The 20,285-nt window shown below is 46.5% G+C and overlaps 1 protein-coding gene across 1 annotated transcript; it reads left to right on the top strand.

Moving 5' to 3' along the window:
* The first annotated feature begins 6 nt into the window (after window positions 1–6).
* Window positions 7–19,404, top strand: LOC138440770 (cytochrome P450 4A7-like). Its single transcript, XM_069590630.1, has 4 exons — window positions 7–95; window positions 16,701–16,745; window positions 17,192–17,319; window positions 19,297–19,404. Exons 1-4 carry the CDS (start codon window positions 89–91, stop codon window positions 19,402–19,404), a joined length of 288 nt encoding a protein of 95 aa, XP_069446731.1. The 5' UTR covers window positions 7–88.
* Window positions 19,405–20,285: the final 881 nt, after the last annotated feature.

Here is a 20,285-nt window from a genome sequence, read left to right as displayed (position 1 = left end):
GGGTCTGTGAAATTCCAACAGAGACTGGCCCTTCATCATCAGTACGTGACTCTCTACCAGCCATCCTTGAAGCCTGAGAGAGTCAGGAATGGGAGGTAAGTTCATAGTGGGTGAGAAAGATTGATAGCTGAGAGTCATCAGGAAGGGAAAGGCAGTTCATAGTATTATTATTATTAAAAATAGTCTTGATAGTAGCAACAACTCTCTGTAGTGTTTTCTCAGATCTAAAGAATAAGAGATAACAAGTACTCTTATTAACATGAACTCTTCTTATTAAGCACCAGATGTGTTTCCCCACTCACCACAAATAGAAAAAGGCTGCACGTAGCAATGAAGACCAAGCACAACCAAACAGACTAAATTAATTTTTAAAAATTTTAATTAAAAAAAAAGCCCTATAAGCTGCACAATATTATTCTTCATATACCAGAAAGGAGGAGATTCTTTCATGACCTATCACTATGGATAAAACTTCAGAAATGGCTCAGTTTCCTTATTTTTTTCTGCACAATGAATAAGTAATAATGACTATCAAAGGAAAGACGTTTTTAAATGTTTTCAGAATGTGATTATACTTCAAACATATATGAGTTTTTTATGCTGCTAAGTCACTTCAGTCGTGTCTGACTCTGGGCGACCCCATAGACGGCAGCCCACCAGGCTCCCATTCCTGGGATTCTCCAGGCAAGAATATGGAGTGGATTGCCATTTCCTTCTCCAGTGCATGAAACTGAAAAGTGAAAGTGAAGTCGCTCAGTCATGTCTGACTCTTCACAACACCATGGACTGTAACCTACCAGGCTCCTGCGTCCATGGGATTTCCCAGGCAAGAGTACCAGAGTGGGTTGCCATTGCCTTTTTTATAACTCATTTTAAAAAGCTTTTATTCCCATGTAGTTGATTTACCTTGTTCTGCAGTGTTAGGTGTACAGCAGAGGGATTCAGATTCCTTTCCCTTATAGGCTACTACAAAATATCGAGCGTAGTTCCTTGTTTTATACCATAGGTCCTTGTTTTTCCTACTCTTTTTAAACCTTTGTCTCAAACTGTCACATCTTAATGGAACAGCCATTTTGGAAATTCACTTTCCTGAATTGTACTGGCCTTCCTGACTTTGCCTGTCACATACCTCCTTCTGACGATCTTGGTTCCTCCTATGCAGTCCCCAGTCACCCCTCTGATCCAGTCTCCCTGACCCCCACACACACCCAACTGTGGCCCAGAGAATGGTTCTCTCCTGTTGGAGGGGCATATGTGGTTCCAGTACCAGGGGATACTGACCCCAGTCTTCCACCATAATATCCTGAAGCCCTCCATGGGGCACATGGCCTGCTCTGTCCAAATGATGGTGGTGAGTCTGCCTCTCTTTCATCTGCACATATCACACCAAGCTCAATCCACAGTTCACTCTCAAACAGATATATCTGTCAAACATCCATCAGACACAGCCCCCCAGAATAATGCACTCAATCCCAGAGACACACACATTACACACTAGAAGTGCACAAACACATTGTCACATGCTGAAACTCCCTTCTACAGCCAAGCCTGTTCCCTCTTGCAGACACATGGACACATTATACCCATCTTATGTGACACACACCTCAACACACACGTGCTACTGCCATATAGAGAAGAATTTGGGGCTATGGTGGGGCTGCATCTGGGCCCCCAGAGTCCTCAGCTCTGGCTGGGAATCACTGTTCTGGGACAGATTCAATTATCACAGGGAGAAAGTCTCACCTGCAGAAGGAGGGAAAGCTGGAGAAGGAGAGGAGAAGGAGGCCCTTGGACTTCCTGGACATCCTCCTCTTTGCCAGAGTGAGTGTGGGCAGGAGAGGCCTGAGCCTTTGGGCAGAAGCACACAGGAAGGGCAGACCCTGCACACTGGCCCTGCCTCCACAGATGGAGAATGGGAGCAGCTTGTCTGACAAGGACCACCATGCCGAGGTGGACAAGGTCATGTTCAAGGGTCATGAGACAACAACCAGTGGCATCTCCTGGATCCTCTACTGTCTGGTCTCCCACCCTGTGCATCAGCAGAGGTGCCAGAAGAGATCCAGAGCCTCCTGGGGTATGGCGCCTCCATCACCTGGTTAGTGTCATGGAGATGGAAGAATCCTATCCCACCTGAGGTAGAGAGAATCCCTGGTTGTCCAGTCCTGTCTGCCCTCAGGTGGGCTTCCTTTCAGGGACCATCTGGACCAGATACCTTATACCACCATGTGTGTCAAGGAGGCACTGAGATTCTACCCACCAGTACCAGTTATTGGCAGAGAGCTCAGCAAGCCCATTACCTTCCCTGTTGGACACTCTTTACCTGCATGTATAAACTTCATCTCACCACTCAGCTAATCACTCTGTAGGGCCACGTGGTAGAACAGAAATCTACATGTGTTTTTCCAGTTGTGTAATGACATGACTATTGTATCCAACTTAAGGTAATTATTTGCTCTGTAAAGTCACTTGCTCCTTGGAAAAAAAGCTATGAGTAACCTAGACAGCATATTATACAGCAGAGCCATTACTTTGCCAACAAACATCCGTCTAGTCAAAGCTATGGTTTACCAGTAGTCATGTATGGATGTGAGAGTTGGACCATACAGAAAGCTGAGCACTGAAGAATTGATGTTTTTGAACTGTGGTGTTGGAGAAGAAGCTTCAGAGTCCCTTGGACTGCAAGGAGATCAAACCTGTCAATCCTAAAGGAAATCAGTCCTGAATATTCATTGGAATAGCTGATGTTGAAGCTGAAACTCCAATACTTTGGCCACCTGATGCGAAGAAATGACTCAATAGAAAAGACCCTGAAGCTGGGAAAGATTGAAGGCAGAAGGAGAAGGGGACAACATGAGTTTGAGCAAGCTCTGGGAGTTGGTGATGGACAGGGAAGCCTGGCATGCTGCAGTCCATGGGGTGACAATGAGTCAGACACTACTGAGCACTGCACAACTGAACTGAGCTAGGATAAGGTGTGTGAAATGCATGACACAGAACACGAACACAGCAAAACTCAACAAACAAATGTTTGCTCCTGAATGTCGTCTTATACTAGGCCCTAAAATTCTAATTCCTTTAGATGTGAAGGCTTCAGAGAAGAGCAGACAGAAACCAGAGGAGGTGTGATTCTTCCATATGGGGTCTAAGTATAGGAAGGAGCTCAGGAAGTCCACTGTTATGGGTCAGATGGTCCAGTCTCTGAGGAGCCCTCTGATGGATGGCAGAGAACAGCCGATGATGAGGTCTGAGAGCCCTGCCATGGCTGGAGGCCACCCATTGGCTCATCTCTCAGTGAGTCTGAAGTCCAGCCCTGCCACTTCCTAGTTCTGTGATCATAGATACATCCCTTACCCCTTGGAGGCTCAGAGACTTCATCTCATCACGGAGACAGGACTGCCTTCCTTGAGGGCTATGTGAGGATTAAATGAGTTATTGCAAGTTCCTCAAAGGCCATGATGGCACTTGATAAATATAGATTGTCACCTGAGTTGCTCCTAAATGTAACCTGTGAATTATTTTACTTCTCAATATGGGGCCATGGTCAGCTAGTCCTAATCTGTGCTCATGTGCTTTGTCATGCCCAGACTGCCAGTCTTGAAAGACCACCATTTATTTCAGAGTGATGGAGATACTGTTGCAGAAGTTGGTCTGTCAAGAAACCAAGCATCACATTCAGAAAGTTGGAAAATTCAGGTTTACTCTGCTGGTGAGGCCAGAGGAGTTAACACTTCCAGTTCTGAGGCTTGAACAACCAAGTTACAGAGTTTCTATAGACACCAGACTTTAGTGGACATCTCTAACTCTTTATCAGTTCAGTTCACTTGCTCAGTCATGTCTGACTCTTTGTGACTCCATGAATCGCAGCACAGGCCTCCCTGTCCATCACCAACTCCCAGAGTTCACCCAAACTCATGTCCATCGAGTCGGTGATGCCATACAGCCATCTCATCCTCTGTCGTCCCCTTTTCCTCCTGCTCCCAACCCCTCCCAGCCTTAGAGTCTTTTCCAGTGATTCAACTCTTCACATGTGGAGGCCAAGGTATTGGAGTTTCAGCTTTAGCATCAGTGCTTCCAAAGAACACCCAGGACTGATCTCCTTTAGAATGGACTGGTTGGATTCCCTTGCCGTCCAAGGGAATCGCAAGAGTCTTCTCCAACACCACAGTTCAAAAGCATCAATTCTTTGGCGCTCAGCTTTCTTCACAGTCCAACTTTCACATCCATATATGACTACTGGAAAAACCATAGCCTTGACTAGATGGACCATTGTTGGCAAAGTAATGTCTGTGCTTTTGAATATGCTATCTAGGTTGGTCATAACTTTTCTTCCAAGGAGTAAGCGTATTTTAATTTCATGGCTGCATTCACCATCTGCAGTGATTTTGGAGCCCCCCAAAATAAAGTCTGACACTTTTTCCACTCTTCCCCCATCTATTTCCCAAGAAGGGATGGGACCAGATGCCATGATCTTAGTTTTCTGAATGTTGAGCTTTAAGCCAACTTTTTCACTCTCCTCTTTCACTTTCATCAAGAGGCTATTTAGTTCTTCTTCACTTTCTGCCAGAAGGGTGGTGTCATCTGCATATCTGAGGTTATTGATAGTTCTCCCGGCAATCTTGATTCAAGCCTGTGCTTCTTCCAGCCCAGTGTTTCTCATGATGTACTCTGCATAGAAGTTGAATAAGCAGGGTGACAATATACAGCCTTGATGTACCCCTTTTCCTATTTGGAACCAGTCTGTTGTTCCATGTCCAGTTCTAACTGTTGCTTCCTGACCTGCATACAGATTTCTCAAGAGGCAGGTGAGGTGGTCTGGTATTCCCATCTCTTGAAAAATTTTCCACAGTTTATTGTGATCCACACAGTCAAAGGCTTTGGCATAGTCAATAAAGCAGAAATAGATGATTTTCTGGAACTCTCTTGCTTTTTCGACAATCTAGCGGATGTTGGCCATTTGACCTCTGGTTCCTCTGCCTTTCCTAAAACCAGCTTGAACATCTGGAAGTTCACAATTCACGTATTGCTGAAGCCTGGCTTGGAGAATTTTGAGCATTATTTTACCAGCATGTGAGATGAGTGCGATTGTGTGGTAGTTTGAGCATTCTTTGGCATTACCTTTCTTTGGGATTGGAATGAAAACTGACCTTTTCCAGTCCTGTGGCCACTGCTGAGTTTTCCAAATTTGTTGGCTTATTGAGTGCAGCAGTTTCACAGCATCATCGTTCAGGATTTGAAATAGCTTAACTGGAATTCCATCACCTCCATTAGCTTTGTTCATACTGATGCTTTCTAAGGCCCACTTGACTTCACATTCCAGGACTTCTGGCTCTAGGTGAGTGATCACACCATCGTGATTATCTGGGTCGTGAAGATCTTTTTTGGACAGTTCTTCTGTGTATTTTTGCCACCTCTTCTTAATATCTTCTGCTTCTGTCAGGTCCATACCATTTCTGTCCTTTATCGAGCCCATCTTTGCATGAAATGTTCCCTTGGTATCTCTAATTTTCTTTAAGAGATCTCTAATTTTCTTGAAGAGATCTTTAATCTTTCCCATTCTGTTGTTTTCCTCTATTTCTTTGCATTGATCACTGAGGAAGGCTTTCTTATCTCCCCTTGCTATTCTTTGGAACTCTGCCTTCAGATGTTTATATCTTTCCTTTTCTCCTTTGATTTTCACTTCTCTTCTTTTCACAGCTACTTGTAAGGCCTCCACAGACAGCCATTTTGTGTGTTTTTTTTTTCCTGTGTTAAGAAATTTATTTTTATTTTTTAAATATAATTTATTTATTTTATTGGAGGTTAATTACTTTACAATATTGTATTGGTTTTGCATTTCTTTTCCATGGGGATGGTCTTGATCCCTGTCTCCTGTACAATGTCACGAACCCTCCATCCATATTTCGTCAGGCACTCTATCAGATCTAGTCCCTTAAATCTATTTCTCATTCCTACTGTATAATCATAAGGAATTTGGTTTAGGTCATACCTGAATGGTCTAGTGGTTTTCCCTACTTTCTTCAATTTAAGTCTGAATTTGGCAATAAGGAGTTCATGATCTGAGCCACAGTCAGCTCCCGGTCTTGTTTTTGTTGACTGTATAGAGCTTCTCCATCTTTGGCTGTAAAGAATATAATCAATGTGATTTCGGTGTTGACCATCTGGTGATGTCCATGTGTAGAGTCTGGTTAGTTCAAACTAGGGGTCTCCTACAGGCAGAAGCAGCAGTTAGGACACAGCATGGGGGATGCCTGACCTTTCCACAAACAGACATGGTTAAGCATGATTGCAGGGGCTGGGTAATTGACAAGGGTGAGGGAGGTAAATTTCAGCTCCTAGCATTGTAAGTTTCTGTCTTTCTGAAACTGTGTAACTTACATGACTTTGCAGGAGCTAGCTGAGTTGCAGAAGCAGAAAGAGCATGAGGTTATTTCCAGCCGGGTGCAAGGTTTTAAATTTTCCTCTTCAGTATGATGGCCATGGGAGAAGAGGATTGGATGCTCTCTCCACACCAACTCCTTCACCTGCTCTTGCTCTGGGATACTTGTCCCCTGGTGGATTGGTGGGAGGAGTTTGACCTCACCTGTCCTGGCCCTGGTACTCTCTCTTCAGGTGTTTGACTCATCCTAGTCTGCACTGGGTCCTGCTGGACACAACCATGCCTTCCCCTCCCCTTCTCAGGAGGTTCCAGAGAGGCTTTTGTACTTGGGGAAGAGGTGTGACTCATTGCTACCCAATGTGTGTGACTGTCTACATTCATATGAAGTACACACAATTATGTTCTTGTATGCTGATGTGTTTGTTAAGAAGAAGGCATGGGTCTCCATGTACAAGACTTCCATCAGGGCCTGCCATGGAGATATTGACCTCCTGACATCCACAATGACTGGCCACATTTCCATGTCAGTGGCCTATCCAAATTGTTCTTGGGTTTTCGTCACTGTAAGAGTATGACTTTTTAGTTTTAGAAGTTTTCATGAAAGTTGAACTTCAGATGTTTGTTTTCACAATTATCAGTCATCTTTAAAAATGGTTTTCTCTCTTACCACATTCCTGGTCCAGCCCATTGCCTTTTCTTCTTAATTCACCAACTAGCCCCTCACTATATCTGTCCTGTTAGCATGAGTTTGGATTTCCAGCTTCCCTCCATGCCCTGAGGTTTCAAGTCATGTCTGTGATCATTTACAGTTGCCATTTGAAGAAAGTTACACAGTCATGTGTGTGTTCTCTATTTCTGTAGTCCATCCCAGCAAAATTTTGGCTACATATTCCTATAAACATTACTCCTCTCCCACCTGCTAAGATTCTTTATGTGTTCAGTTCAGTTCAGTTGCTGAGTAGTGTCCGACTCTGCAACCCGATGAATCACAGCACGCCAGGCCTCCCTGTCCATCACCAACTTCCGGAGTTCACTCAAACTCATGTCCATCGAGCCAGTGATGCCCTCCAGCCATCTCATCTTCTGTCGTCCCCTTCTCCTCCTGCCCCCAATCCCTCCCAGCATCAGGGTCTTTTCCAATGAGTCAACTCTTCACATGAGGTGGCCAAAGTATTGGAGTTTCAGCCTCAGCATCAGTCCTTCCAATGAACACCCAGGACTGGTCTCCTTTAGGATGGACTGGTTGGATCTCCTTGCAGTCCAAGGGACTCACAAGAGTCTTCTCCAACACCGCAGTTCAAAAGCATCAGTTCTTTGGCACTCAGCTTTCTTCACAGTCCAACTCTCACTTCCATACATGACCACTGGAAAAACCATAGGACCTTTGTTGGCAAAGTAATATCTCTGCTTTTGAATATACTATCTAGGTTGGTCATAACTTTTCTTCCAAGGAGTAAGTGTCTTTTAATTTCATGGCTGCAATCTTTATGTGTAGCAGGGCTTATATTCCACAGTCCTAAAATCCAAACAGTCTAATATTGGCAAAAAGCATTAAGTAGAAGACAGTCAAGTGCTTTTGGACAGAACTACTTTGTATTTGACACTAGGATTTGAAAAGTCCCTTGCATGTAAAATATAAGGAACCCTTGAAATAGCTGTTGACCTGGATGATACACTTCCTAAATGTATGCTCTGAAAACCTTAATGGCTACAGATCCTCCACAGAAATAGTAACTTCCACAACTTTATAACTTTCTTAGCAGAAACATATTTTTTCCTGAATGCATAATTCTGTGAAATTTTCAGTTGGTGACTCAATGTTCACAGAATAGGTCTGAGGCAAAGAATCTTCCAGAATGTGTAAGGCCAGACCCTGGGGCCATGATGGGCTGCCCCTCCTCTCCCCCTCCGGCAGGGGAAGTCCCTAATGGAAGGAGCCTCCCAGATCCCAGGGACCAATGACAGCACAATTCACCAGCTAAAGTCGCCCCACCCCAGCCACACAGAAGGACCTATCAGCCCAGCCCGCGATGCCTCAGCCTGGCGACCTATCTGAACCCCTGCCGGGGTCCAGCCCCGGTGGATCCAGGGAATTCGAAGGGTGGACGGCGTCGGAAAGACTTGTTTATTTATTAATGAAAGATTAGATTAAGAAACTATAGTGTAGTAAGAAGATTAAGTGGAAGAAGAGGGCTGAATAGCTTGGTTTACGCGGAAGGCCAATAAAATTCCAGACAAGGAATTTGCACCATCTACGTTGGGCCACCGGCGCCCGCTTGAATATCTAAGGGTGCCTCGCCTTAAGCTCCCTTTCTCGCGGGTCTTAACAGCCGGGGCAAGTAAGTAGACCTGGTGAGCCTCCGCGCTCCAGGTGGAAATTTAACCCGAAATTAAAGTAAAGAGCAGAGAGAGGAAAAGAGAGAGAGGAGAAGAAAGAGAGAGAGAGACACGGGGGGAGCCAGAGTGCCAAGAAACCAGGCCGGGAGACTAGTTAGAGAAGCTGGTCCAAGAAGCTGGCCCCCGGCCCCAGAAGCTGGCCCCAGAAGCTGGCCCGAGAAGCTGGCCCCATCCTTTATTGTTCAGAAGGCCTTTTATACTTTTGATAAAACACAGAGATCAATGGGTAACACAAGATTATGTAGCGTTCGCAGCTCAGGCTCTTTCTATACATCATTTGGTATACAAAAGGTCTCAGGTGATTTACATTATCTTCTGGCCAAGAGGCTTGTTAACACTTTTTGGCTCTCTTTCTTAATGAATGTTAATCTTGTTTCCCCTGAAGTGTTTTTCTTTAATCTACATCTCCTTAAAGCATTAACATTAAAGTTACATCTCTATAGAACAAAGGTGCAGTGGGATATAACAAAGAGGGTACTTAACTCAAAGATCTAATGTTGCTAACACAAGGTCTACTACTTGTTTTTCTAACTATATCTACAACTAAAGGATGTGAAAATTTGGCAGCAAATATTGACTTAACAAATGAAACCTTTAATCAGTCCTATTCTAAAGATTTTGACTCCTCGGAAGCTCCTACATTCCTAGGATGTTTTAAGCTTCCTGTGCCTCCTGCGGTCAGGAGGCCTCAAACAATCACACAGCGCAGCTGTACGAGTCCTGCAGGCAGGCTAGAAAGCCATCAGAGGGTTTTTTGGATTGAAACACTCTTTTAAATGCAGAAGACTAAAGCCCTGAATTGACTTTTTCCAGAAAATGTCAGAAGAGTAAAAAAGCAGAGCACAAAAGCCGGCAGATTTTTGTTGGGGTACATGCTTAGGAATTTCCAGAGGGGTCCCTGAAGTCTGAGCACGCCTTGCGTATGTCAGCTTCCTTCCTCATGACCTTGTCACGGGCGGGATTCCTCACACTGGCTCCCGGCAAACCCCCGTCCATTAACCTGACCATCCCTCGCAGCGAACGTATATAAGCCACCCCCAACACGGTCCGGGTACAGACTTCCTCAACCTGCCTCATTCAGGTCCAGTAACCCCACCCGGGAGCGCTTCACCATTAAAAAGCCTGTTAGACACTTTTTTGGTGTCCTGGTCGTCTTTACCTAACAGAATGTACTCTGGAATTTAGCTTCTGCCAGGGTCCAGTCCTTTCTTGTAGACATGTCTGCACTTCATGGGGTTGCCACTAGAGGACAGAGGGGAGTAGGCAGCTCTATCTCTAGGTCAGAGTTAATGTTTACCATACTCATTTCAGTCTGGGTTGGTTTTTACCTTTTAATTAACACTGTTCAACTATAAAACTATGTATTAAGCCTGTCACTGTGTGCCTAGTCCTGTACTAGAAATTTGGAATATAAAAGTGAAAGAAACAAATATTGCTATTCAAGACAGACATGAGGGAGGGAGGGGCTTCTCAGATGACTCAGTGGTAAAGAATCAGTCTGTCAATGCAGGTGATGAGGGTTCAATCTCGGATCCAGGAAGATCCATCCCTGATCCAGGAAGATCCCACATGCCACAGGGTAACTAAGCCCGTGCACCACAGCCTGTGCTCTAGAGCCTGGGATCCACCACTTCCGAGTCCCTGTGCTGCAACTACTGAAGCCCACGAGCTCTGGAGACTGTGCTCTGCAAAAAGAGGGGCCAGTGCAATGGGAAGCTTGAGCACCGCAACTGGAGTGTAGGCCCTGTTCTCCACATCCAGGGAAAAGCCCACAGAGCAACAAAGACCCATCACAACCAAAACTAACTAAATAGATGAAATTACATGTTTATAAAGATGACAGACATGATGTCCTGTTGCCATTCTGACTTCCTTACTAATTCTGTCTTGTTGTGTCTGGGGATTCAGGTCCCCGTGTTTCCCCATAGAAGACAAGGACCAGAGGGTGTGGCCCACCTCATCTCCTGCGGTGAAAGCAGAAACTGCCTGTGAACCAGTGAACAAAGTTCTACTTCACATTTCCTGACACATTTGACTTGACTCCGTGGCTTATAGTGCAGACGCTCCCCAACAGGATTTCCTGCTGAGAGCAGAAGTAGGAGTTAGGAGCTAGTCCTTAGAGAGGTGGGCTTTGTCATAGGTCAGGGAGAAACTGTGGACCAAGGCTTGTGTGGCGAGTTCAGTGTGACATGTAAGGAAGGGATCAGGGCTGGGCCATGTGGAGGACAGCCCTGAATCCCTGTGCTCGGCAAGGGTTAGAAGCCTCTGCTCTCTTCCTTTTTATCTCCCAACCCAGGAACTGCATTGGGAAGCAGTTTGCCATGAATGAGTTGAAGGTGGCCATGTCCCTGATCTTGTTTCACTTTGAGCTTTCACCAGATCCCTCCAGGAGCCCTGTGCCCCTTCCAGTCATGGTGCTGAGATCCAAAAATGGGATCCACTTACAGCTCAGGAAGCTCCTCTGACAAGGACAAGGATAAGCTCTGAGGGCCCCTGCCTGCCATCCTGTCTTGCTGTTACTCACTCCTGTCCTTGCCTCTTTGCCCACTTCCTGCTTCGATCTGCCCACCTGCTAGCCTGCCTTATCTCTGCCTCCTGCCCAGCAGACTTCCCTCCTCCACTCTGTCTAATATCTCCCTTTGTTCCTCCCCTTCTGCTTGCCTGTCTTTCCCTATATTCACTTCTTTTTGCTGCTAAAATAATAAACCACAGCATTAGAAACTAAGAGGCCTTCCCAGGTGATGCTAGTGGTAAAGAATCTGCCTGTAACGCAGGAGACATGAGTTCAATCCCTGGTAGGAAAGATCCCCTGAAGGAGAGGAGGGCAACCCACTCCAGTATTCTAGCCTAGAGAATCCCATGGACAGAGGAGCCTGGCAGGTTACAATCCGTAGCGTCCCAAAGAGTCGGACATGACTGAAGTGGCTTAGCATGCACATGCCTGTAGGGACTTAGAACAGCAGCTATTCTCTGACAGCTATGGAGTCAGAAATCTGAAATGGGTTTCCCTGGACACAACCAAAATGTTGGTGGGCCGCACTCCAAGGATCTAGGACAGCATCCCTGCTCTTTGCCTTTTCTGCATCTAGAGCTGCAATCCTTGCATTCCTTGGCTCTGCACCCTCCTTCCTATATGAATCCAGCAGCATCTTCAAACATCCCTCTGCTTCTGTCTTCACATCAACTTCTCTTAAAGTTTCGTCCAATAAAACTTCTCTAAACATTAATTATACAACCCCAAAGCTTTTTTATTTTAAACTAAGACTGCCATATTTCAGTAGTGGCCATCTTTCATTGTATTTCAAATTTATATTCTCTCATTTCTTAAGATGGAAAATAGAGGCATTCACATAGACAAGTCACTGAAAATTTAAAAAATACACGATCATCCTTAACCTCAGTATGCATTAACCTACTGTAGGGTTAAAAAAAGGAGGGAGTCTGTGAAATTTTCAGTTGCATTGGATAAATGAAAATGTGGTCAAGTGGGGTACTTCAAGGTTATTTGATACTACAGAATTAAACACTGGTTCTGTGCAATATCACACTGCTAAATAAGGTAACCCAGGGATAAGTTATCCAAGGAAGCTTTATTTTTTTATCTGCATGGTTTTATTTTATTTTATTTTTTTACTCTTTATATTTTCTATTGAAAAGAAAGTATTAGTCACTCAGTAAGTACAACTCTTTGCCATGCTGTGGCCTGGAATATGCCAGGCTCCTCTGTCCATGGAATTTTCCAGGCAGGAATACTGCTGCTGCTGCTGTTAAGTGGGTTGCTATTCCCTTCTTTAGGGGATCTTCCTGACCCAGGGATTGAATCTAGGTCTCCTGAATTTGCAGGCAGACTCTACCCTTTGAGCACAAGCCCAATTTTGTATTGGCGTACAGTCAATTAACAATGTGTGTTAGTTTCAGGTGAAGAGCTAAGGGACTCAGCCATCAGGAATCTTTAAAAAACATTTACTTTTCTGTTTCATTTAAAACTGTCTAAAGGTTTAAAAAATGTAAGCATGTGATAGGTTGCAGGATTCTGGAACAAGGCAAATTCCTATTTCAAGTTATAAATACTATCTTCTTTATAATACTTACATTTTGTAACAAAAGAGAGATTGGTTTAAGAAAACAAGTACAAAAACAGCAACAAACCTGGAAGCCCAGTCTGAGCTCTGCCTTCACCTTCACCCTCCCCCAGGTGGGTGGGGACATCCTCCCAGATCAGGCTGGGTGCTCAGGGGAGGTCAGGCACAGTCAGGGACAGTCAGTGATCCAGAAGCCACTGCACCATGAGTGTCTCTGCACTGAGCCCCTCCAGAGCCCTGGGCGGGGTCTCCGGGCTCCTGCAGGTGGTCTCCTTGCTCGGCCTGGTTCTGGTTCTGCTCAAGGCGGCACAGCTCTACCTGCGCAGACAGTGGCTGCTCAAAGCCCTTCATCACTTCCCGTCTCCTCCTTCCCACTGGTTCTATGGACACAAGCGGGAGGTAGGATGGAGCTGGATGGGGGAGTGGGAGGGTCGGGAGGGCCAGAGATCTAGAGCATGATTACACTCAGCAAGTTCATATCTGGCCCTGTGGTTGCCTGAGAGCACAGATGTGCAGTCTGATGGATCAGCCCCGTGGGTTCACTGTGTGTGGGGATAACAGACAGGAGTCTAAGAAGGTGTCAAGTCACAGGAAAAGAGGCTTACCTGCGGGGTTGGGTTACGTCAGGTGTGGAGACAAACCGGCTTGGTTCATTCAGACTAAGGGATTTTCTAGTCCTATAAGGTCAGTGCCAGAAACCCACACCAGAGGCCACACACAGGAGCGAAGTTCCCAGGATGGGGCCAGATGAGGAAAACTGCCTGCTTGGTGTCCTCTCTCTGAACTATGAGCTCTTGGAGCTGAACCTGTAATCCTCCCACCCTCAGCCCCCAAAACAGAGCCTGCACAGAGCGGTGTCAGTCCATTGTGTGGAGGGACAGGCGGGAGGGAAAGGAGCAGCTTGCAGGTTGGGAGGGGCAGCACCTGCCCACCCAGCACCAGCACCAAAGCCTGGGGGTGGGGGAGCTCAGAGCAAAGTCAGGGCCCACATGGACATGGGTCACCAAGCCACCAAGGGTCTGTGGCTTAAACAAATTTTAGGAGATAATCACAGGTTGCAGAGAGCTGAGGTCCCACTCAGCAGCACGATTAGAGCAGAGTGCAGCCAAAGACGAGAACTAGAAGCAGCCCAAGCCCCATCCGGGCTGGCCCAGCACCTCTCTCCCCGCTCCTTCCTGATCTCCTGCACCCCAGGTCACTCAAGGTCCTCCCCCACTGCCTGTGCACACCAGCCTCTGGGACTCAGCTCCCATGTGCCCTCTCCCCGGAATGACCTCATCCCTCCTATGACTGTCTCACAAGCCCCAGGCCCAAGTCATTTTCATCCTTGGTTTCCCAGGAGAGAAGAGGACTTTTTCCCTTGGATGTCCTTCTCATAAGTCAGTGGTAACTGGATTCAACTATTTCTCTCTGCAAGATTGTAGCTATGAACTTCTTCTGGGAAACCTTGCCTCTGGCTCATGTTTCTATCCTGAAAGCATCTTAGTAAATTATGAATCAAAGAATGACCAAGTGCAGGACAAAGAGCTTTCTAACATCCAGGTCTTTGTTAGGCTCCCTTCCCCAAAGCTTCCCCATGGACTTTGTCTTCCCTCCCTCACACATTCATGACGCCCTCCTGTTATGGCCAGTTGCTCTCTCAGTCACCTCTACGCCCCTGCAGGGTCCAAACAGCATCCTAGAGCAGCATCCTAGTTCAGTGCCTTAAATCCATGTCTGGCACAGAGTAAATGCTCAGTAAACACAAGCTCAGTGAAGGAATGAAACCCAGAGCAAACAAGTTGCCTCAGAACTGGTGAGTCCTGATGGTAGAAGGATGCAGGCAGAGATCAGATATCAAAGTACAGAGGGTTGATCTGAGTCACACAGAAGTCACTGAAATAAAGATTTGACTACTTGGAACATTTGTTTAATCAACTGTTGATGAGAAATCCAGAGGTGACAAAAACAAACTGAGTCTCCAGAGTTGAGGAGAGACAATTGCTTTTTGCAGTTGTGGCAAAGATGCCAGGCCACCAGGTGGAGGGAAGAATGTGCATAAAGACCTGAATAGGAACAGGTGGAGTCAGTGCAGGAGCGCTGGCAGCAGCACCCTGGGGGCAGAGCAATGGGTCCTGTGGAATCGCCAGCCTGTCAGGACAAGCATAGAGAGAGGGTAAAGTCAGAAAGGAAAGGCCTTTGTGGTCCACACTCAGGAGTTTGCAAAGATTCCACTATAAGATGGGAAGTGTACAAAAGTTCCTGACAATTAGTCAATGAAAATGAGATTAAAACTCCACATATCAAAATCTTATTGCAGTATCATTTACATATGTGTACACTCAGAATTTGTCCTACAACAGTGCACACACACAATATGGAAAATAATAATATATGCACACAATGTGGTATTTAATTTTTCCACCTAGCCATATACATTCCAAAGACTTTTTCATACTAAGAAACATTAACGTGTATGCTGGGATGATATTAAACATATATAATGATCATCATGGCAAAATGAAATTAATATATAAATTCAATTCCTAAAATACCTATTTACTCTCTAAATCAACCAAGTTATATGACAAAACTGCTTACCAAATGATACAAATTGTCATAAATTGCTCAAGCAGTTATGTCACTATGTACAAGTTATTTCCAAAAATTTCATAAACCAAGGAGTTATCCTTGATATAAGTTTCTGTAGGCCCATAACTCTACCCAACATAGGACAAATCCAATCTTAGGATGGGTGGTGGACAGCCTGCAAGTTTGGATGAGATTCCAGATCAGAAGAAATAGTATGAAACTTAGTTCTGCTGATGGATCCAGAGTGATCACCTGGTACCCTTCAGACCTTAACCCCCACACCAGCTCCAGTACTAAAAGAAAGACACTACTGACTTGTGTTTCCCTTCGTGACAGTTCCAACAGGAGAGTGAACTGCCACTCTTACTGAAAAGGGTAGAGAAATACCCAAGGGTCTTTGTTCACTGGCTGTGGGGCACAAGGGCCTTCGTATTGGTCTATGACCCTGACTACATGAAGATGGTCCTGGGGAGATCAGGTGAGAGGGAAACCCTCAGCAGGAGACAATCTTCCATTTGAGTACATGCCCCTAGGTGTGAAATTCCACAGGACACTGGCATATCAGACAGCAAGGCCTAAGCTCCTCCAAACACCCTCCAGAACCACAAGCCAGACTAAAACATGCTTAAACACCTGGGTCTGGTTTCTCTTTTGCATCTTCCTTTTTTTCATTTTACAACCAAACTGAGTTGATCTCAGATCTGGAAGACAATTCTTTATCCACTTGATGTAAGTTTCTGTAGGCAGTTTACAGTGTTGGCCCATAACTCTACCCAACATAGGACAGAATCTGATCTTAGGATGATGGTGGACAGCCTGCAGGTCCACCTGCAGAGATTCCAGGTCAGAAGAAATAGTTCTAAACTCTTAGTTCTTCAGGTGGATCCAGAGTGATCCTGGTAGGGCACTGATCTAGGTTGGGCACCTCTTCACTGCTGCCTGTCCTGGGTCATGAGACGGCCAGACCACCACAGATTGTTGAAGAAATACAGCTTCTGTCTTATTCTCTGGCACTGAACAGAGTTTATGTTTCAGGGCAATTCACCACCTTAGCACTGTGGGTGTTCTGCTCTGGAACACCAGTCTGATTTCCTGGGACCACAGTGACTGTCAGGACAGAGAGAGAGTTAGAGATGGGTGGCAAGGGTGTGGTGGCTTCAGACAGACCACCATCTGGCAAGCACCAGGAAGGGAAGGGACCACATCATCTAAACATCAGTTGCTCTGGAGGCTGTACACTTTCACCCCATCTGTGTTCCCTCCTTACTTTCCAGACCCAAAGGCTCATATTGCCTACAGATACCTGAAGCCCTGGATTGGTAAGTACATTTAAATACAACTGCTGAGCACACACCATTTAGGTTAACCAAGAGCAGACTCTGTGTAAATGAAAAACAACAGGTGCCAGGCACCCTCATCTCTCAATCAAACCTCATTTCTCTTCTTCTAATAAAACCATCAGTCTATGTAATGGTGCTATAGCTCTCCTGAAGTTCAGCCTCTTCTTCATCACTACTCAGTCATTTCTAATGTTCCCAGCCTGACTTTTCAATGAGTCCTTCAATTACCTGCCCCCCATTTCTAGACCTCTGTCTCACTGCTGTCATAATCACATGCTATAGACAGACATATTGGAAATTCACATCCCTAATATGTTCTGGCCTCACTGACCCTTGCCCATGATGAGACTTCTCCTGACACCCTTGGTTCCTCCCAAGATGGCCCTAGTCTCCCTGATGCCCATACACACACATCTGTGGTCCAGGGACAGGTTTGCTGCTGTTGGAGGGGCAGACATGGTTCCAGCACCAGCAGATGCTGACCCCAGCCTTCCACTATGACATCCTGAAGCCTTGTGTGGGACTCATGGCCGACTCTGTCCAAGTGATGCTGGTAAGTCCATCACTTGTCACCATATCATTAGAATCCAGCACAGCTGACAAAGTCCACTATCAGACACTTATGTCCCTCAGGCATCCATTGAATAGAGCCCCACGGAATGATGCATTCTTGACTTAGTAAGAGAGAGCATTCATTAAAGCTAGGTGGGACAGAGGAACATCTAGGCACCAACCTGGATCCATAATTTTCTCCTCACCAAGAGAAATCAGGGCCATGGTGTATTCAGGGTCCACTCTTCTCCCATCTCCATGTTTGAACACAGGGGAGTAGATCAAGGAGGTCAGCTCAAATTGGCCCTGGCTGGCCTGGGCAATGGCAGCTTCAGTGGCAGAGTGGACATCCCAAGATGTCACGGAGGTGGGCTCTGGCCTGGGTTCCATGGATTCTGCACATCACTGAGCCACTCATGGGAGGAAATGAGTCCAGGTCTACACTCACAGAACTGGGCCTTCACAAACATCACCTCTAATCTGGCAGAAGTACCACCAGGTATTAGGCAACATTAAATGAATGAAAGGGATTGAGTAGATTATGCCCCTTATAGGAGCCCTATTAGAGCCACTTTAGCTTGCCTTGAAATATTTGCTTGCTCATGCTGGACATCACCTTTCCAGTTCTGATCTCAGGACACAAAAGATTCTCCCTTTTCCCCTGAGAAACTATGCTTTCTGCTCTGCCCCATTTGAGGTATTATTAAACATTACTCTTAAAATTCAGAATTAATTAAGCTATTAAAAGAGAATATAACTGTTGTATAGTAAAGGTTCAAATAAATAGGCATCACATTATTTATGTGTCTTACAGCACTAAATTGCTAAAACATATCTGCTTAGAAAATGAAGAAATCTCATCTGAAGATGTAGAGATAGAGAGAAAGCCTGGCCTTGGCAGCACAGGTCTTCTAGGGGAGTAGAGCAGGGCCAGTGCCTCCTCCCTCCACAGGACAAGTGGGAGGAGCTTGTCATCCAGGACTCACATCTGGAGATCTTTGGACATGTCTCCTCGATGACCCTGGACACCATCATGAAGTGCGCCTTCAGCCACCAGGGAAGTGTCCAGACAGACAGGTCAATGACAGCTCTTCCAGGTCAGGGTCCTGTTTTCACCAGCAGGGAAGGAACTGAGAGGCAATAGGGGCAGATAGGATGTTTCTCAGCACAAAACATTCTGCAGAGAGACATGTACCACGGTCAGATTCCACCTAGACCGTCCTTGACTCAGTCACAGGTCCCTGATTCCTACACAAGGAGAAGCCTGTACCCTCAGCACACCTGTAAAGGACTCCAGGAGGAGGAGCTCCAGGACAATGAGGCAGAAATGACAATGCCTCCGTGCTGCCTGTCCCCTCTGACTGAAGAATCATCCACCCAGAGCCCGACTCCCTCTCCAAGTTAGAAAGTGAAAGCTGCCCCGTTGTGTCCGACTCTTTGCGACCTCAAGGACTATACAGTCCATGGAATTCTCCAGGCCAGAATACTGGAGTGGGTAGCCTTTCCCTTCTCCAGAGGATCTTCTCAAACCATGGTTGAACCTAGGCCTCCTGCATTGCAGGCAGATTCTTTACCAGCTGAATCACAAGGGAAGTCCAGAAATACTGGAGTGGATAGCCTTTCCCTTCTCCAGCAGATCTTCCCGACCCAAGACCCGAACTGAGGTCTCCTGAATTGCAGGCAGATTCTTAACCATCTGAGCTATCGAGGAAGCCTGACTGATCGACTTCACTTTCTTGGGCTTCCCTGGTGGCTCCAATGGTAAAGAGTCTGCCTCCAATGCAGGAAACCTGGGTTCGATCCCCAGGTCAGGAAGAACCCCTGGAGAAGAAATGGCAACCCACTCCAGTACTCTTGCCTGGAAAGTTCCATGGACAGAGGATCCTGGTAAACTACAGTCCATGGGGTCACAACTGAGTGACTTCTCCAGGTCAGAGGCTCCCTCAACTCCAATCTCTTCTGTGTCCTCTCCCTTCAGGAACTTTCAGTCCTACATCCAGGCCATCAGGGACCTCTGTCATCTGATTTTTTCCCAACTGAAGAATGCTCTCCACCAGAACGACCTCATCTACAGGCTGACCCCTGAAGGCCGCTGGGACCACCAGGCCTGCCAGCTCGCCCATCAACACATAGGTTCCCCTCCTCGTAGGCTGCTCCTTCATCAGGCTCATGTGAAAGTGGCTGGTCTTGACCATTCAGGCACAGCCCAGACTCCTGCTTTCTCTTCAGGAGCTGGCTCACACCCGCCTGCTGCAGGGACTGGGAACCCAGAGGTCAGCATGTCAGGAGTCACCAGGTTGGTGATGACTGAGTGAGACCCCCTCCCAGCAGCATTCAGGCAGAGCCTCCATGGGCTGTGTTACTTCACGGATTGCCGCCTGGAGTAGATGTCGCTGGAGCTCTCAGTCCGGACATGCTCACCCAGTGCCACCCACCTCATCCACCTGGCACCCAGACTGGGCCTGAGGGGGCAGATGGGGCCATGGTGGGTGCTGCATATGGGCCCCCAGAGTCCTCAGCTCTGGCTGGGAACCACTGTTCTGGGACAGGCGCAGTGATCAAGGAGAGGAAGGCTTGCCTGAAGAAGGAGGGAGAGCTGGAGAAGGTGAGGAGCAGGAGGCACTTGGACTTCCTGGACATCCTCCTCTTTGCCAGAGTGAGTGTGGGCAGGAGAGGCCTGAGCCTTTGGGCAGAAGCACACAGGAAGGGCAGACCTGCAGTCTAGCCCTTCCTCCACAGATGGAGAATGGGAGCAGCTTGTCTGACAAGGACCTCCGTGCCAAAGTGGACACGTTCATGTTCAAGGATCACGACACCACAGCCAGTGGCATCTCCTCTATGCTCTAGCCTCCCACCCTGTGCATCAGCAGAGGTGCCAGGAAGAGATCCTGAGCCTCCTGGGGGATGGCACCTCCATCACCTGGTGAATGTCTAGGAGATAGAAGAACCCTGTCCCATCTGAGCTAG

The sequence above is a fragment of the Ovis canadensis genome, chromosome 1 (assembly GCF_042477335.2).
Source record: "Ovis canadensis isolate MfBH-ARS-UI-01 breed Bighorn chromosome 1, ARS-UI_OviCan_v2, whole genome shotgun sequence".
Classification (NCBI taxonomy): domain Eukaryota; kingdom Metazoa; phylum Chordata; class Mammalia; order Artiodactyla; family Bovidae; genus Ovis; species Ovis canadensis.
Note: the sequence above shows the minus strand (reverse complement) of the source record. Positions and strands in the feature narration are given on the sequence as shown.